At 39.0% G+C, this 18,165-nt stretch overlaps 1 protein-coding gene and 1 long non-coding RNA gene across 2 annotated transcripts in view; one reads left to right on the top strand and one right to left on the bottom strand.

Moving 5' to 3' along the window:
- The window catches only part of LOC103231702 (uncharacterized), a 132,180-nt gene that overhangs the window by 17,265 nt on the left and 96,750 nt on the right, over positions 1-18,165 (bottom strand). The gene's annotated exons all lie outside the window — the stretch shown is intronic.
- Positions 1,467-2,675, top strand: CBLL2 (Cbl proto-oncogene like 2). The gene has a single exon (XM_007991290.3). It carries the CDS (start codon positions 1,467-1,469, stop codon positions 2,673-2,675), a length of 1,209 nt encoding a protein of 402 aa, XP_007989481.3.

The following is an 18,165-nucleotide window of genomic DNA, read 5'->3' as shown; positions in this document are numbered from 1 at the left end:
CAGCTATTATGTCACAAAATCTACCCAATCCCAAATACAGGCCTGCCTTGTAAGACCTGCCCTGAAATCACCCAGCTTAGTCCCTAATAACCTACCCTGTCATTTCCCCTCTGAGACATTGCCTAGACACTGTTAAGGCAGAGCTCTCTCATACTGCAGTAAGTCTCATAAGATACTTCACTCCGATTGGTCAGTGATGTTTTTCTAGTATTTTAGGGGAGGGCAGGGAGCAGCGGTTGACAGCCAACAAAGCTAAAAGGGTGAATGTCTGCACATTCAGGAGAATAGAGGTGCCACAACTATGGGTGGAATGGAGACAGAAAAATATGGTGTGTTGCTATTTTTGTGATCCAGTTTGTACTTAGAGGCAAGGTAGGACGTGAGGAAATGTGGGCTAAATACCGATAACCCTTTTTAAAATTAAGCAAGAACAGCAAATGTCTAAAAAATGTCTAGCCCAGTGAAGTTACCATCTATTCACTACTTTTTTTTTTTTTTTTTGAGACAGAGTCTCACTCTGTCGCCCAGGCTGGAGTGCAGTGACGCGATCTCAGTTCACTGCAACCTCTGCCTCCCAGGCTCAAGCGATTGTCCTGCCTCCTGAGTAGCTGGGATTACAGGCATGTGCCACCATGCTCGGCTAATTCTTGTATTTTTAGTGGAGATGGATTTTCACCATGTTGGCCAGGCTGGTCTGGAACTCCTGGCCTCAAACAATCTGCCCGCCTTGGCCTCCCAAAGTGCTGAGATTACAGGAGTGAGCCAAGGCGCCCGACCCTATTCACTACTTCTTACATGATTTTTCCTTGACGAGATAAATGTAATGCTGCCTTCTTCCAGACAAAGGTGATTTTAAACTTACTGTACCGTGAAATCACAAAATCTTAAAGGTGTATTTTGTATGTATGTACATATACATACACACACATACAGACATATCCTATCTTATTCCAATGAGGGATTTAAGGCAGTTCACAAAAATGCAATAGTATAAAAATAAGTCAGTCCTAGAAGGCAAAGCTCTGCAGGCCCTGCTGGGCACGCCCATCAGTTTCTGTTTCCACAAAGACCCCTTTCTCTTTGAATACTAAAGAGTAGCATTAGCAACCTCAACACTGAAGCTTTTGCTTTCTTTGCCCAAACTCCCTCACTAGAGTGGTGGGACAGGGTGGGTGAGAAGAGAAGGAAGCCCTTAAAGGTCAAAGCAGTGGACGGGATCGGATCGCACTTTCACCTCCTGGGCTTGGGAAGATGGTGCACATGCGTTGTGATGCGCACGTGTTACTGGCACATGACTCCCGGTCCCTTGTGAGCCGAAACTTGGATCCTAATGACGCTGATAATGGGTTACTAGGCACTCATAGTTCTGGATTGTTGCGTGGCCTTGATGTTAGCAGAAGAATTCCTTTAAAAGTCATTTTTGAAGAAGTAGACAAACCTAAATCTGTGTCTCATCTCCAAGGAATATGAACAAGATGCCTGCTGGTGAACAAGAACGTGAATATAATGAAGACAGGAAGTACTACTCTAAAGGAGTTAAACTGGTGAGAAAAAAGAAAAAAATTCCTGGTTACTCTTGGGGGGACATTAAGATAAACATCATAGGTGAAAAGGATGATTCACCAATTCATTTCTGTGACAAATGTGATTTGCCTATTAAAATCTATGGGCGAATAATTCCATGCAAGCATGCTTTTTGCTATAACTGTGCTAATTTATATGACAAAATCGGATATAAAATATGTCCACGCTGTAGTTATCCTGTGCTGCGAATTGAGGAGCATAAACGAGGTTCTGTCTTCATGTGTAGTGTTGTTCAGGGATGCAAGAGAACATATTTGTCTCAGAAAAGCTTACAGGCTCATATCAAACGCCGCCATAAGAGAGCTCGAAAACAAGTTACCAGCGCTTCGCTTGAAAAAGTTCGTCCTCATATTGCTCCGCCACGAACTGAAATCGCTGAAATCCCTAAAAGACTGCTAGACAGGGACCATCTAAACTATATTCCACCAGAGCAGCACACCATGATGTCACTACCGTCTATGCAACAAATGCCACACGAGCAACATAATCAGCCACATAAAGATCTTCAGGTTCCTCCCCCAGAACTATCTCCAAGTCCGCCTTTTCCCATCCAGTGGGAAACCGTTAGTGTTTTAACAAGAAAACACGGCAATTTAATAGTTGATCATATTCAGAATAACTCAGATTCTGGTGCTAAGAAGCCATCACCTCCTGACTATTATCCTGAGTATCAAAGTCAACCAGTGGTATCGTCCCCTTGTCATATTATGCCTCAAAAACAGCATTATGCACCACCTCCATCTCCATCATCACCAGTAAACTATCCAATGCCATATCCTCCTCAGGATGTAGGTACTCCTAACTTGGTTTCTAGCCAAGCGCCAGCTCCAACCACGACCTATGATCTATCACTTGGATATATTATTGCCCAGGTGCCACCTTATATGAATTCTCCTCCGCCATGTGCTCCCCAGTCTCAAAATGGTAATTCATCTGCAAGTGAATTTGCTTTTCACCACTATAACCCTAACTTTTTACCTCAGTTCACTGAAAATCAAGAAACCTTGAGCCCTCAGTTTACACAAACAGATGCAACGGATCACAGAAGATGGCCTGCATGGAAAGGACTGCCACATCCTCCACCAACATAGAGTCCACCTCCTTCAACCCTACATGGTGGATCACATCATTCATACCAGAGAAGAAATAGACCATATTAAGCATGATAATAGTATTTTGAACTGAAGACCTGATGGGGAAAAAAACTTCAACTTCTATACTGTACTGTGGATAAGTGGCTCAGTTCAGCACAGCTGTAGTTTAACAACTTTGTTCCTCTGGTGTGGTAAATTGACCTAAAGGTGACCTCTGATGATTTCCTGAAATAAATATGCATTGTTACATTTTCAAAAGTATTGTGGTTTTTATTTTTATTTTTTTGGTGATATGTTAACCTGTGAAAAAGGATTAAATTTCAATATAGTTGTAAAAATGCTATTTTATGTGAACTCAAGTATAGTCACATGCTGTTTTTTAAACATGTTTTACCACTAATTTCCCAAAGTACAGTAAAAATCCTAGAGGTAAAAATCTACTACGATGTACAGTTAAATCAGACAGCTAAATGGTAGATAATTATTTCACGTTTTAGGAACTGAAATTTTAAGGTATAATAAGTGTATAGTGCATTTCATTTGGATGCCTTTTCATTTTTAGGCAGCCCCAGAAGCACCAAAATATATCAGAATTCCAGTACTATGATAGATTTATGTTTGCAATGTTAAAAAGCATTACTAAATCATTTGGAAAGACATGACCAAAGTAATTGTATCTGTAGGCTCCAAGCTGGTGGGGACAATGTTACTTGTTAATGCTTTTTTTTTTTTTTCTTTTTTTAACAGAATCGTTCAAATCACATAATGCACCACACTTACTAAGTAGCATTATTTTATAGCACTGTTTAAATGGTGTCATTTAGATGAAGTGTGTTCTACTTTGCTCATGCTCCTAAATTAAATATTCAGGGCTGAATAAACTTTATTATAATTCTTCGTTTCATGGTAGAACTTGATCCTGTTCTTACGTGGTTTTTTGTTTATTAGGTTTTAAACTACAGTTTGAATGCCATAGAGGAATTTGGATAATCTATTAATGAGAGGCATTGTTACAGTTACAAACTTGGACTTGCTTGGGTTTCATTATTGCATGATAAGGGTTCTTCCTCTAACCTGAAATTAAAAACTATTAATTCTTTCCTATTTCTTTTCTTGGTAAACAGCCTAAACTTGGGACATTTTAGCATGAAGTTAACAGTAAAGACTACCAGATGACTTTGTATAGGAGAAAAGTAATGACTTATATGAATTTCACTGCTTTATTGTATTTAGAATGAGCTTTTGCATTTTAGGGGCTTATTACACTCCAGCTATGATGACCACTTCCACTTCCACTTCTGTACTTTGTACAGAATTCATATGAATGAACTGATGTTCTTAGGATATTTCATATCATTTGAATAAACCCTCATGAAGATTTTTCTCCCCCTTCAACAGTGCATAATATAAATATGAAATGTATAGTATGCAGATATTATTTACTAGATGGTTTATAGTGTATAAATTTAGGAGATATTTCTTTTTGGCAAAGGATGAACTGATGGCTAACTTATCATTTTACTCTGTTGGGTACAGGCAAAATAAATTCTTGTCTTGGCTGATCAGATGCTCTCTGAGCTTAGAGCTGAAGTTAGAAATATATAAATGGCCATTTTAACCTTGACCAGCCTAAAATAAGTAATAGACTTTTTTTAAGTGAGTGATTTTTCATACTTAGCAATTTGAGAGTCTAATGTTAATGCAATATTTCTAGTGAAAAAGCCTTGTTATTAGGAGCACGGCATGTGATGATGTGAAATGTTGGTTGGTAAGTGCTTCTATTATACTATTACAGGTACTTGGACTGGTACACACTTGATTTCCTTTCTTGCCTCTACTTAGAAGCTGTTAAAATATTACTGTTAAAATCCAATATAATTTTTTGTTTCATGTAATAAAAGCCAAAATCACTTTAAGTCTTCTCAGCTATCTATGAAGAGCTCTTCTATGTTTATTGACATTCTCTAGGATTGAAGGTAGTATAAAACCACTTACATGATGCATTAGACAAAAAAAAATCAGTATTATAAAATTTTACATGTTAAAAGAAGCCTTTAAAATTATTTATTTGCAGTTAAGTTTAGGCAATATGTTATTTAGCAAAGCAGAACAGATGAATGTGTTGTAGCAGACAAAATTTTTAAATGATATTGGTTATCAACTCATCCAGTGATGTTTGAATGACAGTGATGGGTAAAAGAATCACAAAGTTACCATTAGTGTTTCTTTAAGGGAAAAATAATGCGAATCCTTTCCTTTTACTCAGAGAAGGCTTTAAAGCTATAATGGGCATAAGTCTAAATTAAATGTATGTATGGTACATTATAGTACTCTGAAGACTACTGAGGTGGCAGTTTAAGTCTTAAAAACAATATGGATCCATAAATACTAAAACATAAACAGAAATACCAGGGAAAGGGAAAATGAAAGTCAGATAAATAGTAAAATTAAGTCCAAGTTAAAGCTGGAAGCAAAAAATTGGCACAATTAATTCCTGCACTATTGTTAATGATGGATGAAAAGTGGTTAAACAGGCAAGATAAAAGCATGCACATTTTCACGGGAAGCATAAGTCTGATACTGAGCAAAAGTTCTCTTGTGGTGCTCATAAAATAGTCATTAATATAGGGTTGTGATTCCTGATTCTGACAGCATGAAAGAATCTCCTGGAGCATCACCACAAATTAGCATCCTTTACTTATCCTCAAAAGATTCTGAATCAGTAGGTTTTGGCAATGGATAGGGTTAGTAATCTGTTCTTTCAGTAAGTATCCTAGGTGATTCAGAAGCAGCTGACTCAAAAATTTAGTCACTGAACACCCAGTGTCTAGTCTCAGTGGTCTACCATCCATTCTGTACACAGCAACCACAGTAAATATGTAAGAATGGAAGTTGGTCAGGCACAGTGGCTCACGCCTGTAATTCCAGCACTTCGGCAGGCTGAGGCAGGTGGATCAGGAGGTCAGGAGTTTGAGACCAGCCTGGCCAACATGGTGAAGCCCTGTCTCTACTAAAAATATAAAAAATTAGCCGGGCTTGGTGGCAGGTGCCTGTAATCTCAGCTACTTGGGAGGCTGAGGCGGGAGAATCACTCGAACCTGGGAGGTGGAGGTTGTAGTGAGCTGAGATCGCGCCACTGCACTCCAACCTGGGCAACATAGTGAGATTCCATGTCAAAAAAAAAAAAAAAAAAAAAAGGAATGGAACCCAGCTCTCAAATAGTTTTACATTACACTTCAAGTCCAATACCTTTTTCTTGACTGTATACAGTTAAACTCCTAGTGAATCTTCAAAACTCATAACCTACCCTTCTCTATCCATTCCCCCTATTCCAGTCATGCAAACTTAAAAAAAAAAAAATCCTTGGGCAACCGAATTCCTTCCTGCCTCACATTTTACACTCATTGCTTTCCCCCACCCTGCCCCGCCTGGACCATCTTCCTACAAGTCTTCTTAAGGCTGGCTCTGTCACTTCACGTTTCTGTTCAAATGCCTTCCCTGGCTGCCCTGTGGGAAATAGCACTGCCCTCCTCACACCCATCTCCTAACTCTGCTTTATTTTCCTTCATTCTCTATCACTACCTGTTACTACATAATTACTTATTGCTTCTTTTTGTTGTTTCCTCCACAAAAGTGTTATCTCCAAGAGAGATGGGTCTTTGTACTAGTCCATCAAAGAAGGATGAAGAGTGATATATAATAAAGCAATTTAATTTTTTGTTCTTGCTGTTTTCTTTTTATATTTTATTCTTTCTGAAGTAAAAATTGGGGCCATCTCATAACTTTTCTCTACACTCTTAGATAAATGGAAAGCTCTCTGATCCGTTACTAAAATGTCCAGTCTGATGGGACAGTCAAACTTTAGAACTGATTTAAGGGTAAGTCCTTTCCTTACTTCCCTAGCTGTGGCTCGTGGAAGACGAGCAGTTAGGAAGAATGTTGTGGTCAACTTTTTGCCTTAACCACCTTTCCTTTGATTTCTTCTCCCTATTTCATTAGGTGGAGGTCTTGGTCCTTCAGAGTTGGAATGCAAAGGACTGGGGCAGGAGAGGTGAGGGAAATAGGAAAAGTCTTAAGTTGGTTGGTACTATATGAAACTGGGTTAGTAATTTCTGGGCCCAACTTCAGGTTTTAAGAATTAATTTTTTCTTTCATTGACACTTCCATGGTTGGTAAGAAAGAATTGCTGTCATTGATCCGGATCTCTACTTGTAGTTCCCTTGATGAATATGAATGCATCTCTCTTCCAGTTAGTTCCCTAGTTCTTCCTCAGCCCCTGAGAATCTAGCAATACCTACAGCTTCTCTTAGCTGAGTTGTGTTTATTCCTCCAGCTCCCTCTAGTGAGGGGCCATATCTGGCCCCTGAGAAACACATATCCTTTTCCCTGATAAACTCTGGGTGTGCTGGCCAATGTCAATGTTGCCAGCTTCCTTTCCCTCACCTGTCAAATAAATTAGCCTGTCTCCTGCACCTTTGATTTTCCAGACACCAGTCCACAGTGTCCCTAATGTTCCAGAGAATACATATTTAGCCCTTGGAGTGGTCTCATTAAAGCACCTCTCTCCTGGGAGGTGATGTGGGAGGCATCCTTCATCTCTTTTCTAAGAGGAATGGTGGTGGTAGAACTCACAGCTTAGCAAAATTTAGAGTCAGGCTGTTTTCTTATTGGCCGGTGCCCACACCATACTGTTTGTTAAATAATTTTATTATTACTCTAGATCCAACTATGCTTTATTTTCAAATGGCTCAGAAACCCCAGATGGGAAAATGCAATCTGTTTGAATTGCATCTACAAAAACAAAGGAAGGAGGAGTGCATGATTAAATGGATAATTCAGAAAAAAATGCCTCAGGTATTGAAATGTTCTTGGCAAAATTTTAGTATCTGAATCATTCTAAAAAGTGTCAGAATTTGGCACATCTCCTAACGGTTCCAATAACATTATGCTGAGTAAAATTATACATTTTTTTCTTTGACAAAATAGTCAATAGATATATTTCATTTCCGATAGAAAGAACTAAGTCATTTTTAAAGTATCTTTCAAGGTCAGCCCTAGGTAAAAATGTGGTATAGATGGAGTTCTATTTGGATGGGATAAAGCAGAGGTATAAAACTTTTTCCCTCTACTGAATAAAACTAGCATTTTTCATCACATATCATCACACAATAAGAAACAGATGGTCTGGTTATTTTACTGACCATCACTCGTTTGTGTTTAAACTTTTTTCCTAATATTTGACTTGGGTATTCTGTTTGGTTTATGCATATGGCATACTGTTTGCAAAACTGGCCGCAATTCTTTACTCCTTCCTATGTGTCTTCACAGTTCTTCCTATCAAGAGGTAGAGTCTGTTTTCTCACCTCTTTGAATATAATTTACTTTGGCCAACAGAATGTGGCAGAAGTGTCAGTGTACCAGGTCTGAGCATAGAGGCCTTCTGTCCTTCCACCTTCTTTTAGAGCCCTGCCTCCTTGAGAACAAACATGGCCCACCTTGCTGAAAGATGAGAAAACATATTGAAAACTCATTTCCCCCCATTTAAAGCCATCCTAGACCAACTTACAGTAAGCCAACTCCAAAACATGTGAGAATGCTCAACCAAGATTAACATAGCTACAAACCCAACCCAAAGGTGACTGCAGACCCATGCAGGAGCCCAGCTGAGACCACATGAACTAACCAGCTTACCTGTAGTTTTGTGAGCAATAATATAAATGCTTATTGTTTTAAGTAACTGAGTTTTGGGGATGATGGGTTACACAGCAGTAGCTAACTGATACAAGCCATTTTTACTCCCATTTCCCCCCTGTAGTTAGAGAATTACACACTGTCCAGTTTTACAATAAAATTAGCACTAATGTGAGATGTTTTCAAGACATGAATTATAAATATTTGATGTTTAGACATGAAAAGAACTCACCTTTGAAAGGGTTTAAAATAGTAAACATTTTCTTCAGGTTTTGTCATCTTCACCTATTTTTCAATTTTCTCATTAATAGTCAAGTTATAAGGAGGATTAACCTTCAATAAACTGCATAGTAACCTTGAGCAAAATTGTGGAGGATTTAGCTTAAGCGGGCATTGCATATGTAGCTGGTTACCTAGCATCTTGGTATATATGTGAAGTACCATGCTTATAAGCATAAATTCTTATTCCTAATTTTATCTTCTGAATAGGTGTCTTTGGATCTCCTATATTTGTGGGAGCCATTTGTGTAATAGCCAAGCTATGGTGGCCTGATCTTACTTTGAAGATTTAGCCCTAAGTTTTGTGACAGGGCTGCATTCAGGGAGTACATACAGCCATAGTCACTATGGAGCATAGTCTTTATCTTTGCATTTAAGGAGGTTCAAGTCAGCATGGGCTACCTTAGAGGAAAAACCTTTTAACCTCATCCTTTCATGGTTCCCAACAATTTGAAACAGCTTTCTAAATTGATGTCCCCAAACTTTCTCTTCCCTGTTTAGTCCAGCCTTCCCACCTGTCTCTGTTATTTTTTCACACATATGAGCAAGCTATTAGTCCCCTAGTTGTGCATAAGCCTAGATGTCTGACACCAAGCCTGACATCACTTTGGATGCCACTTGACTCCATATTAGACAGTAAGGAGGCAGTTGGGCAAACATCTGTTTTAGGAACCAATGTCAGCATAGTCTCAGGTTTCCATTAAAATATACTTAAAAATACTTGTATTTTTAATTAAGAAAATTAGTTTTAAAATTTTTTCATGTTTTAATTTATAAGAGCACTACATGCTCATTATTAAATACTAATATAATATAGGAAAGGATAAATGCAAATTAAAGCTATCTGTGATTCTATAGGTGATTTTTTTCTGTATATATTTTTACATGCATTTATATGGTGCTCCGTAAAAGTTCCCAGAATGCACCTTTTCTATAATCTTTTATTAGTTATTAATTTTTTAAATTAAATTACAGGGTCAACTTTTGATTTTTAACTTCTGAAAGCAAATGACTTATTTGCATTTTAGTACATAATGCCATTTGATATGCTTCAGTTGGGGCTCAATATACATACATTATTTAATTTCTTAATGCTATGTCTATATGGTCTCTAAAAATTAAAAACATTAACTCTAATTTAGTCCATACCTTGCCCTATGTTGTATTGCAATCAGTATGCCTGGTTCTGTCTTCAGGGTAAAGACAGAACATATCCATAATCCCGGGGAATGGAACAAAATGGTAGCCAACTCTAAAACATGCTTTGAGAAGGAGCATCTATCTCAGTCACTATAATTACTAGTAGGTGCATTCTATCATAAGTAAGTCATCACTAAATCCTTTCTTACTTTCCTTTCCCTTTCCCATGCTTTTGACTCTGAAAGAGACTGGCCACACATTAGGCATGGGGAAGAATGAGAGGACACTATGCACTGTTTTACAAAAAGTATCTGACAAAATGAAACCATTTTTCATTTTTAAAAAGTCTTTAAGTAAACATTTTTATTTGATTTGAACACTAAATTTTATTTTGTGCTTTGATGTCCTGGTAACTTACAGCTATTTAAAACTCTCCTCTGGCCACATTCCCTTGGGTATAATGTAGGCACTTTATGCCCTGTGAATCCTAACTCAATCATCACCTCTCCCAGACAGCAGGCTCCTCCTCTAGGCATTCCTCTCTTGGTGAATGGTTCCAATAGCCAACCAAACCAAATGTATAAGCCCAAACTTTGGCAGTCATTCTCTAGTCTTCCACATTCCACTTTCACTTCCCATATTTAATTGGTAACCATGGTCTACAGACTCTACCTTTATGCTTCTCTCATGGCCATGCCATCCAAACCATTGCCTTTACCATGGTGCCGGCATTCATTGCTTCTCTGGTGGGCTCCTGGAAGAGCCTTCTTATTGCTTTCTCTGCTGCTGTTCTTATCATCGGCCCCACTCATCCAACACAGCTGCCCAGTATGCCCTCTAATGTACAAGTCTGTTTGTAGACATCAGTGGATTGCTGTAGCATGTGGGATAATGTCAGATTCCTTTGCTTAGCACAGAAAGGCCCTCACATCTGGCCTGTTTCCCTTTCTGGCCTCACTTCCCACTACCTGCTCTTGGGCACTCTTTTCTCCAGTTATATATTTTCACTGTCCTAAAAACAAAAGCAGTTTCCCCTTTATGTCTTCTTATATGGGGTTGCCCTCTGCCAGACATATTCTTTTCCTTTTTTCCCCCTCTCACTTTTCCGTGTCTTGTCTTTTTTATTCACTTCTTTTAAAAATCTTTCTCCAGACAAGCACATGATTTTGATGCCTCTTCACTGTGATTGCTGTACTATTTGTGTGCTTACATCATGCCAGTTAACACACTGTATTTTAATTGTTTACACGCCTTTCTCTTCCACTAGACCAGTGGGCCTCAAAATGACCAGTAATATCAGCAGCATCATCGGGGAATTTGTTAGAAATGCAAATTCTCAGGCTGCACCCCAGATCATAAGTTCTGGGGCTGAGACCCAGCAATTTGCGTCAAGAGTACATCATTTAATATTTTGTGATGGGAAAAGACTGGCAGGCCATGGTGGGTAGCATGCCTGGGAATGATTTGGAAGAAGATGCATGAATGCTGCATGAATACTGTCCTCTGTGCCAGCTTTTCTTAAATAGACCAACAACATTAAAGAAGTCCAGAATGCCCAGAAGCATTTCAACACTTGCATTCATTTGCTGCTATAGCAAATTACCACAAATTTAGTGGCTTAAAACAATAAGAGTTAATTATTCTACAACTGTGGAGGTTAGAAGTCTGAAGTAGGTCTCATTGGGCTAACATGAAGGTGTTGGCAAGGCTGAGTTCCTCCTGGAGGCTTACTGAGGGGAGGACCTCTTTCTGAGCTTTTCCCAGCTTCTAGTGGCTGCCTACATTCCTTGGCTCATGGCCTCCTCCTCTATCTTCAAAGCTGGCAATGGCTGGTTGAATCTTTTTCATGGTGCCATCTCTCTGCTTCTGACTTTTCTGCCTCCTCTTCTCTAGTCAAGGACCTGCGTGATTACATTGGATTCACCTGGATAATCCAAGCTAATCTCCCTATTTTAAGGTCAGTTGACTAGCAAACTTAATTTCATCTTGCTATGTAACATAACATATACACAGATTCCAGGGATTAGGATGTGGACTTTTATGGAGGGTGGAGAGGGATATTATTCTGCCAACCACAAAATTTATTCTTGACTTTTGGAGATTTGATTAAAATTGATATCGCCTTTTGCCTTAACTCACAAGCTCTTTGGAGAAATCTAGGATTCTCTTTTTTCATTGTCTTTCCTTGTGAAGAAAATGGTTTGAAAACTTTGTGGTGATTTAGCACATTTTATTGAAAAAGGGATCCCTGCCCCCAGGACTTACAGTTGTGGCTAATATGAGAGAAGGACCAGTCCAACATGGACAAGTTTGGAACTGCATTGGGCAATACCAAAGTGTATTTGTGGATAGTGCACCAGTGACACGATGAGAGAAGGTAAATTGCAATCAAACAAGCTTGCTATCATTTATTATCCTTAAACAATGGTTTTATCCATTTTCTGGTGAGAAAATAAGAGAATCCCTCTAAATCTGTTTGTGACTAGGCATGCCTAATATTTATAGTTGTCCTGTTTGTGCAATATGCTTAAGTTTATTCTGCACTGTGAATTCAATACTTAATTTTAAATTAAGTGCAAGACTACCTATCTCAAGCTGAGTTTATTCTGTACTGTGAATTCAATACTTGAGTTTTAAAAAAATATTTACTAATCCTGAATTGAAAGCTCCCTTCAGGTATTGTTAAGGAGAACAATGTGTACTAGGTAGAATATATCTGACATTTTTACTTACTATCTTACATCAAAATAGAAAGCCCTGGCAAACAGTACCTTTAGCCAAAGAAGCAGAGGCCAGAACAAAATTTCTTTCAGTTTAAGCATGTTGAAGGTAATAAAGACTGTGATTTTAGTTGAAGGAAGAGAAGTTGTGAGAAAATTACCTGGCAATCTAAGCACATACTGTAAAATTATTTACCTTATATGGCTTTTATTTTAGGGCAATACATTGTTATGTTCTGATCTTGAGGGTAACTTTTTTGCTTTATTTTGCATGTGTTATTAGAACCAAACATGATCACCCAGAAGTTTAGGAGCCACTGGGGTTGTGGATTCACTCTGGAAGTATAATGCATCTGTAATAACACAATGCAACAATGACCTATGAAGCTAAGAAATGTTTCCTTGGGTTCAACCCTTGGACCACTTGGCTAAACAAGAACACAGATTTAGGAGAGTGGTGTAAGAGGACATTGATTTTTCACATTCCTATAGTCCTTTCACAAAGGGAATGTGTAGGACATGTTTTCTTTTGACAGACCAGCTTTCATTCCCTTTGTTCATGAATCTGTCTCAGAGAAGAAGTTTACGCTTCTAAGAAATGACTTTGTTCCCCCCACCAGGCTCCAAATGGAAACTTTTCAAGGCCACATTTGCTGTGAGAGATATTTATCATGGAAGTTAAGTAACTTATGATTTAATTCAAGTGTCCTCTCAGCATTGAGAATAGGTTGTTTTCTCCAGGAGGTCCCAGCAGGTTCCTGTTTTAAAGAAATTGAAAAGAAATATATTGCTTTCAACAGCCCCCAAATCAATACCACTTCAAATATAGATGGGATCAAGTTTCTTACACTTCTTATGTGGACTGAACAATGGTGCTGACCTGAAGTCCTGTGTGATCATAATACTTAGACTAAAGCCATTGTACTCTGTGGTATGATTGTGGCTCTTCCCTTTCCATTCCAGATTCAAGTGACCAACCCTTGTGCACACCATAGAGCAATGATGGTCTCTCATCCACCCATCTTTAGAAACTCCCCTAGAGAGCAGGTTGAGGATCAGACCATTTAAACATCAAAATGTATTTTGTTTTCTTCACCTTTTAAAAAGCAACATAGGGAGAATCTTAGCTAGGCAGTGCTTTTTTGACTAAATAATATGTGTAATAAATATGGTAATTAGCTGGAATGTCCTTTATAGCAGAGTACCAGCATTTTATTTATCTTCCCATCTTCCTCAGAATCCAACTGTGGCTTTCACAGAAAAGCTCAATATATGCCTATTAAATAAATGAATCAATAACTTCACACACCAATGCTATAAACATGTCCACTTCTTTCTGGACTTGACATGTAGATTTTTGGTGCTGGGAGAAGGACCTTGATTCTTCTGTATAGTTTCCATTTTTCTACTGCACATCTGAAAACTGCTTTTTATCTCTTTGAATTTGGTGAGCATGTTTATTTTAAAGTGTTCATCTGATAACTGCAATATCCTTCCTTGTTATTCTTTTTTCTATGGTTATTCCCCTACTGGTGTTAATTCATGTTATTTTATCTCTGGCCTGTCTGCCTCTGTTGGCATGTTGGACCTGGGATTTGAAAAATTGTTGGTAGAAATAATCTCAGCCCAAGATGATGCTATTTTCCTCCTAAGAGGATTCTCATTTGCTTCTGCCAGATGCCCAAAGGCACTAGCAATCTTGATCACCTCTGTTCAGTTTCAGGGACTGAGAGGATTAGACCTACAATCCCTGAAATAGCTCATGTATTTCCAGTTCACACAAATCTTAGGATGCAGACTTTTTGAGATCCAAGTCAAAATGAGGAAGGTTAACCGGCGCCCCTCCACCAATCACCTCTTGGTGGCTTCCAATGCCACTGGCCACTGTCTGCTCCTTTAGCTTCACCAGGTTGACTGAATTACTGCTTAACCTCTCAGATGTCCCCTCCAGGAACATTAAACACCCCTAGAAGTAGAGTGTAAACACAGGGTTCATTTCTCAGGGCATCCATTCTCCCCTATGTTTTGTCCAGGTAATACTTCTCTATCTTATTATAAGGCCCTTAAGCAGATTTAAAAATATTTTGTAATACTTTTCTAGTTGTTCTTAGTGAGAAGGTGTAACCAAATTACCTAATCTGCTATTAGTAGAAGTCCACTCATCTTAATTTTTATTATAGTCCTTATATATATAGATCTTTAAAACATTCTTCATTGTCCATTGGCCCATTTTATTTTCTGTTTGTGAGTCTATTCTGCTAAATAGAAATGTTCATGTATTTGTTTTGGTGGCTAGCTTTATAACTATAATTTCATATAATGCTTTTAATCTTATTTCTTCAGAAAGTATCTATTAATCTCTTATTTTGAGAAATGATAAAATCAGTATGCTTCTTTCTTACCCCACTCTACCACTTGATTTAACCTGATTGTATTTAATTTCTTAATATTTATTATGACACTGTTAAATGTATTTCTATTATTTCATTTGTCAGTTTAAAACAGTATTGATATACAGCTATTGAAAAGGACAGAATGAGCCGGGCACAGTGGCTGACTCCTGTAATCCCAACACTTTAGGAGGCCGAGGCAGGTGGATCACTTGAGGTCAGGAGCTCGAGAACAGCCTGGCCAATGTGCCGAAACTCTGTCTCTACTAAAAATACAAAAATTACCAGGCATGGTGGTGAGTGCCTGTAATCCCAGCTACTCAGGAGGCTGAGGCAGGAGAATCCCTTGAACCTGGGAGGCAGAGATTGCAGTGAGCCAAGATCATGCCATTGCAATCCAGCCTGGGTGACAGAGTAAGACTCTGTCTCAAAAAAAAAAAAAGAACAGAACAGGACAGGACAGAATGTAATACATATATGGAGTAAAAGAAAAACAATATATTGGGAAAAATACCTCTTTGCAGACAGCCCCTTCTCTACTGTGCTGCCTGTTGCAACCTTGCACCGTATTTTCATACCTTCTCTAATAAATCTGCCTTTTTTTACATACAACTGTCTTAGTAAATTCCTTTACTGCCCATGACACCAGCCCATATAGTCATACCTGTGACATTTTCTATAAGAGAAACATGAATTTAAGGACACAAAAAGTTAAAATTAAAATTATGCAAAAAAGATATACCATGCAAATAATAACCAAAAGAAAGCCAATGCTCTTATTCTAATGCCAAAGTAGATATTAAGGCAAAAGCAATATTTGAAACCAAGAAAGGTATTTTGTAACAATAAAAGAGCTATTATACCAGGAAGGTATTAAAAGAAGCCAATAATGTTGCTTCAAAATATTTAAAGTAAAAATTGGCAGAACTGAGGGGAGAAATAGACACACCTATAGTTTTAGTAAAAGGATTACATTTAATTGGCCACTATGTAGTATAAAAATTAGACCTTCAAAAGTACTATTTTACTTTAAAGCATTTTCCCAATATATTGCTTTTCCAAAAACTAAGTCGTGAATTAATCAGTTCTGTTGTTAATGCTGTTTTCAAGATTGTTCTCTATACATTTATTCTTACCTTTCCCATCTTTGGATTTCATTGGAGTTATTTTTGCCTTTTTCTTATGATGAAACCAATCTGGCTAGTTTGACTGATTTGTCTCAGTGTGGCTTCCTGTATTACAATCACTTTCATTTCTAATAAATGGTAACAACCAGTACCCATGGTTATAACAGCTAACACTTACAAACTACCCACTGTGAACTATTTTAAGTGTTTTACATACATTAACTCATTTAATTACCACAACACATTTTTTTATGTAAGTATAATTATCAACTCCATTTTAGAGATAAGGGAACTGAGGCACAGAAAGTAACTAACTTACCCAAAGTTACATAGCTAATAAGTAGCAGGGTTGGGATTCAACCTCTGACAGTCTGGCTTCACAGGGTGAGGCATTAACTGCTCTGATATCACCTTACCCCTTCCAATGATTCAGACTCTCAAATTTTCCTCTCTGAGCACAGTATCTTCACTTATACATCCCCTGATATGGTTTGGCTCTGTGTCCCCCACCCACATCTCATTTCAAATTGTAATCCCCACCTGTCAAAGGCGGTAGATGATTGGATCATGGGGGTGGTTCCCCCATGGTGTTCTCATGATAGTGAGTGAGTTCTCATGAGATCTGATGGTTTTATAAGGGGCTCTTCCCCCTTTCTCTCTCTCTCTCTCTGTCACGCACCTGCCACCATGTAAGAAGTGCCCACTTCCCCTTCTGCCATGATTGCAAATTTCCTGAGGCCTCCCCAGCTGTGTGTAACTGTGAGTCAGTTAAACCTCTTTCCTTTATAAACTACTCAGTCTCAGGTATGTCTTTATAAAGTAAAGACAGTAAATTGGTACTGAGGTAGTGAGGTACTGCTATAAAGATACCCAAAATGTAGAAGCAACTTTGGAACTGGGTAACGGGCAGAGGTTGCAACACTTTGAAGGGCTCAGAAGAACACAGGAAGATGTGGGGAAGTTTGGGATTTCCTAGAGACTTGTTGAATGGTTTTAACTAAAATGCTGATAGTGATGGGGACAATGAAGTCCAGGCTGAGGTGGTCTCAGATGGAGATGAGGAACTTACTGGAAACTGGGGCAAAGGTCACTCTTGCTATGCTTTAGTGAAGAGACTGGGGGCATTTTGCCCCTGCCCTAGAGATCTGTGGAACTTTGAACTTGAGAGAGATGATTTAGGGTATCTGGTAGAAGAAATTTCTAAGTGGCAAAGCATTCAAGAGGATGCAGAGCATTAAAGTTTGGAAAAGTTGCAGCCTGACCATGAGGTAGAAAAGAAAAACTCATTTTCTAGGGAGAAATTCAAGCTGGCTGCAGAAATGTGCATAAGTAATAAGGAAACAAATGTTAATAGCCAAGACAATGGGGAAAATGTCTCCAGGGCATATCAGAGACCTTCAGAACAGCCCCTCCCATCACAGACCCAGAGGCCTAGGAGGGAAAAATGATTTGGTGGGCCTGGCCCAGGGACGCCCTTGCTCTGTGCAGCCTTGGGACTTGCTTCCCTGTGTCCCAGCTGCTCCAGCTTCAGCCATGGCTAAAAGGGGCAAAAGTACAGCTCGGGCCATTGCTTCAGAGGGTGCACGCCCCAAGCCTTCCACATGGTGTTGGGTCTGTGGGTGCATAGACAAGAAATGAGGTTTGGGAACCTCCACCTAGATTTCAGAGGATGTATGGAAACACCTGGATGTCCAGGCAGAAGTCTACTACAGGGGTGGAGCTCTCATGGACACCCTCTGCTAGGGCAGTGTGGATGGGAGATATGGGGTTGGAGCCCCCACGCAGAGTCCCCACTGGGGCACTGCCAAGTGCAGCTGTGAGAAGAAGGCCACCATCCTCCAGACCCCAGGATGGTAGATCCACCAACAGCTTGCACCTTGTGCCTGGAAAAGCTGCAGGCACTCAATGCCAGCCCATGAATGAGCCTACTCCTTGCATCAGTGTGCCACAGATGTAAGACATTGAGTCAAAGGAGAATATTTTGGATCTTTAAGATGTAATGACTGCCTTGCTGGATTTTGGACTTACATGGGGCCTGTAGCCCCTTTGTTTTGGCCAATTTCTCCCATTTGGAATGAGTGTATTTACCCAATGCCTGTACCCCCACTGTATCTAGGAAGTAACTAACTTGCTTTTGATT

Source organism: Chlorocebus sabaeus, chromosome X, assembly GCF_047675955.1.
Source record: "Chlorocebus sabaeus isolate Y175 chromosome X, mChlSab1.0.hap1, whole genome shotgun sequence".
Lineage (NCBI taxonomy): Eukaryota > Metazoa > Chordata > Mammalia > Primates > Cercopithecidae > Chlorocebus > Chlorocebus sabaeus.
This window is presented reverse-complemented; position numbering and strand designations above follow the sequence as displayed.